At 39.2% G+C, this 4966-nt stretch overlaps 1 protein-coding gene across 9 annotated transcripts in view; it reads left to right on the forward strand.

The window, feature by feature from the left end:
• The window catches only part of LOC137997781 (uncharacterized), a 155978-nt gene extending 152499 nt beyond the window's left edge, over window positions 1–3479 (forward strand). For all 9 annotated transcript variants that reach the window (XM_068844022.1, XM_068844021.1, XM_068844024.1 and 6 more), the window contains 2 exons: window positions 2032–2136; window positions 2239–3479. In XM_068844022.1, coding sequence (XP_068700123.1) covers window positions 2032–2083 — 52 coding nt within the window. In that variant the 3' untranslated portion in view covers window positions 2084–2136; window positions 2239–3479. The remainder of the gene's footprint in view (window positions 1–2031; window positions 2137–2238) is intronic.
• The last annotated feature ends 1487 nt before the right edge of the window (window positions 3480–4966 follow it).

Below are 4966 nucleotides of genomic sequence, written 5' to 3' on the forward strand. Positions count from 1 at the left end.
TGATAGACAATACCAAAACAATATCATGCACTGTTAGAGCTACATATTATGCAAGGACAACTTAAATAGAAGACAACACACAGCTCAGTTGTCATTATGGAATAAATTGCTGTGTTATTTCACTACCACACGTAAGAAATGCGTGTCAATTTTTTCTTAAGAGGACAGGAATTTCTTCTTTCTGACAAATAATTAATTAATAGGCCGGTAGCCAGGTTTTTAACCTCAGAAAAGGATCTGTTTCGTCGTACGAACGTGTGAGGACCTGTGAGCCAAAGGACCTCTGCTAGTATGACTTCTGGGTGACCCCTTAAATGGTCTTAATGACCCCCCAACTTGAAAAAAATTGCCTGGAACGCTGCACGTACCACAGGCAACCCAGTGTACCCTCACGGAGGGTCTAGTTATATTTGTTTTATCGGTGCTTGTGAACTTCTTTTTTTCAAATGCAACTATTGATGTTTAAGGTGTAATGTGCGCGTGGGAAGGATGGAAACTAGTTGCTTTGCGACGGGCATGCGCAAAAGACAACTGAAAAATCAGAGATCGTAGATTCGCGCGAATCCTGCCTTTCCTTAGGACTCTGATCTTCAGTTGTCTTTTTGCCCAAGCCAAGCAACCACTTTTTTTTTGTTTTTGTTTTTTTTTTTATACACGTTACGCCTACGAAAATTTAACAAAAGTAATCTTTTCCCCCATTGACCGTATTATTAAATGGTGACCAAAGCATCATTCCTTCATCCTTGTGCTAATTGTCTCTGCAAGTCTCGTTAGCATCGACAAAATACAAGAAAATGTCTGCTTGAATATGAGGCTTGTTGGTCTAATTATCGCAAAGACTATCCTCTTAGTAACCGAGCGCGAGGGCCGAACTGGGGGATATCGGCCCTCTGTCGTTTTTGTACGGACCTCGCTGTCCTTACAGCCACGATCTCGGGCCAACATTCCCCAGTACGGTCCGCAGCAAGTGAGGTTTGTAAGTTGTTTATTATATGGCCTCGTTTCTTTGAGCGATGGGACATTTCTCCCGCTTGGTGAATGTTCGTTATCTTCGTCTTCCATCAGCGAACTTTGAACGGTAACCTTTCACATGTAAAACTAAATTCCGCTTGCTGTAATTGTACCGTTGTGGTGAAAAACTTAAATTCCGCTTTTGTTACAACTTTTTCTGTTTCTCTCAACTTGAAGTTCCCGGGAGAGAGAAAAAATACGGAAACGAACCGTTTCCATGGTAATTGTCCGCACTGTAAAATCCTGACCAAGAACCAGCCAATCAGAGTGCTTCATTGAGCCTGAGAATTGCTTGCCATATATAGTAATATGGAATAATTAATTGTCCGCTATTTGTTTAAGGCAGCGTAATTAGAAGGGAAATAAATATCGATCCCCCATTTAAGGGAAACTTTATTCTCCAAAATGCCGAGAGACCTGAAGTCCTTTTCGTTTCGTCATGGTCTCATTGGTCATTTGCCATCGGTCCAAAAATTCCATACACCTAAAGCTAGGTTTTACTTTTTCATACATTCGCCTGAAAATTCTGTGTTGACTCTGATACAACTTAAATTCGGCTGTATGTCTCGAATGTAAATGAAGAAATTTTTAAACAAATTTTATTGTGAAAACTATCCATTTCGTGTGGTTTAAAAGTACTTTCCTGTGCGATTGGCGGAATAGTCATTCTGAAATTTACATCCCGAATTCTACTTGGGTAAGATTTCAACTTATTGAAAGCGAGGGGTATGGATGTGACCTAAATACCGAGTTTTAAAAAGGTGACCACGTTTTTAAATTTATAAGACATGTTTCGATGTTACGAACATCGTCGTCAGTTACGAAGTGTTTGAAAAACCGTTAGAACAACGTAACAACTAAGCGAAGCGTGCATAAAAAAATGTCATCTTTTTAAAAGTTACAATTTACTTTCTGCTCTCTCGACCATTTAATACCAAGTTTCCTTTTGGCTTTGTCTGGTATAAATTAGTCGTATTATTTTTTCAAGTTTTTCCTTTTCTTTTCTGTTTTGCTTCGCAGTCGCACTTGTCCAGTTTGTCGACATCCGCTCTACTCTTCACCAAGTGAATGAATAACACGCGGAAAGATAATTAGTTGACTTGCAGCTGGGCAGGATTTAGAAGGGTATGGATGTGACCTGAATACCAAGTTTCCTTTGTCTGGCACTCTTATGAATTATAACTATTTTTTAAACTTTTCCTTGTATTTTACTGTTTTTCTTTGCAGTCGCACCTGTCCAGTTTGTCGACATCCATTCTACTCTGCACCAAGTGAATGAACGACACGCGGAAAGATTATTCGGTGACTTGCATCTGGGTACGCAGGAAGCAGTCAATGCATAATGGCTTTGGGTGGTTTACGTAACGTTAAAAGGGGAAGATGACTCGTTGTCTCGAAAGAGACCCTACAAAAAATTTTCAACCATTTGATCCAATGCCTTAGTATTAATAGCCATTGGCCCCCACTTAAAATTAATAATTGTTCTTGACGTCCATATTGTTGGTTGATATTTATACGTGGACATTTTTCACGTTCAGAATGTAAACGATGATACGTATTTTTCTTTGTTTACTGTCTATTCGTCGTTGTATTTACTCGCTCGTTTGCGATCGAATCCCAAAAGAAAGAAAAAGTGAAAAAATAGCAGTTTCGAATTTTATGAGGAAAAAATTGGATAAAAAGGAATAAATTTCGCCAACCTCTTTCATACTGTAAATACATTAAAGGCGGTACGAAGAATATTTTTTCTTCACTCATTTTCCCATACGTTTGTACAGTCGTTCGTATTACATATTTTGCAACTGAAAACAAAAGTCAAGATGCCAAAAAAAATTAGAACATTTATTTCATGTTCACGTTCGCTCAAATTTGTATAGTTTCTCAACGAGAAAGATTCTAATATATTTCGAAGTATATGCGCGATGTTGCATTCATTAAATTTCTTTTAGTGTTCAGCAAAATCCTCTCGACGACGTTATTGTTAGTCGTTATAGTTTTCCTCAATAAAATGTAATAATCTATTTCTGGTTAATATTTTATTTGCCCTGAAAGGAATTATTATTAACAATATTCCCTGATATAATCGGATCCTGTGAACTATCCATTTTCATATTTGGAGAATGTGGGTAATCCATTCTCAACAAGAAAGAGAGAAATGATCTGTTTACTCTGTTAACATCAAAAGGTGGTTTGAAACCAGCCTCTAGAGACACGCACCAACGTTGCAATGTACAATCGGTGGTGGACGAACAAAAGGAGCTACTGAGAGATCTTGTGTTTTCGTCCACCAACATGGCGTCGATGACGTCACGTGAAATCCGTATGGGTGAAGGTCATAAAAAAGTCGACGGGTACAGCAACGACAACACCAGACAACAATAGCTGACGTTACACGAGGCAACTTTACCCAGGTAAATGTAAGGTTTACCAAGGGAAAATTGCCCTTTATCGTGAAACCTATTTTACCTAAGTGAAATCAGGGGCGGATCTAGGGGACGGTGCAGGGGGTGCGCACCCCTACCCCCATAGATGACCTGTAGCTTTCTAATACAACTAGTATTCTGCAAAAAATAAACGTCACCAATCAGCTACGCCATTCCTTAATGGTGCACTCCCTCCTAAGAAATAGCCTGGATCCGCCCATGTATTCTTTACCAATAGAAAATAACCCCACTTAAAACCCAACGTGGATTGAAGAGTCGTTTCGCTCCCAGGTAAACCCACCAATGAGAAGGTGTTCAGCTGGTAGTTGAAATTACAATTGATGCCTCGAAACCCGAAAAACTTCCTGCCACCAGTGATCAAGTACTCTGCTCTTAAGAAACCACTGAAACCAGTATTGTGGTCGGGGCGAAATCCACGCAATTCATGCAGACGCAACGGGCGAAGAGTTTGATAGTGTATCTGTTAGAAACGGTTCTTCTGTCTTTTTATTCGGGCCATAAACAACAACATCCGCGAAAAAGCTACACGTTTCCTTTGTTACGTGTAACCTTACTGAGGCAAATGAAAGCCCCAGCTGTTAGGTGCGGTTACACACACCATGGTAAATACCATTTCCCATAGTAAATTATCTCGTGGTGCCTCACACTCATCAGCATCGTGATTGGCTCTTGAACCTCGGGCATCAAAACGCCTTTTCAACTTACCACGTTAGACTTCATGGGCGCTTAAATGGCTTAAGGGTGTTTCAGCACCTTAGTATCCGAGAAATACTCCTTACTAACTGGGTTTTTTTCCCGTTGACTTATGTTCGCTCTTGCGCCACATAAATCAATGGAAAAAAAGAGGATCCCCAACTTAATTGCATCTTGCTTGCAAGATTCAAACAGGCTCATTAATTTGTTTTACATAGACAACATGAAAAACGTGCTAGTGATGTTGCATGAAAGTTACTTTAGTTGGTCGTGTTCCACAGTACGGCCCGCGTACTATCTGCGAGTAACACTCCGATATAAAAACCTCATGCTTTTGCCTTGTGGGAAAAGCGAACACGTGAACTAAACGGCACTTTAGCAATTCATCATTGATGATATGTTGAAAATGTACTTTTAAAAAGAGAATTAGCCGCTGTATCAACACAGTTTAACCCTCAAGAAGACCTACACCATTTAACAGTTCCTTATATGTCCTTGATGTCTTGGCTTGCAGCCTTTGTCCCAACACTTTTACCGCCAAATGAGGTGCTTGAGTAGTCAAAACCATGCTACAATTGTAGTTTGGGAAGCATTTCAATTCTTTAATGTGTTGTAAGAATATTGCTGACTGAATTTATTATTTTCATCAGTAAAGTTTTCTTGAATTTTTAACTTAAGCTAAAAATGTTTTATACTAAGTAAGGATTTTAAATTTAAAGTTAAAGTTTTTGTTTCAAGGGAATAAAGTGTTGAATCAGATAAAGGAATATGCCAGATGGTTTTGGGTGTAAAAATTGGGGTGATTACGGTCAAAAGCC

The sequence above is a fragment of the Montipora foliosa genome, chromosome 3 (assembly GCF_036669935.1).
Source record: "Montipora foliosa isolate CH-2021 chromosome 3, ASM3666993v2, whole genome shotgun sequence".
NCBI lineage: Eukaryota > Metazoa > Cnidaria > Anthozoa > Scleractinia > Acroporidae > Montipora > Montipora foliosa.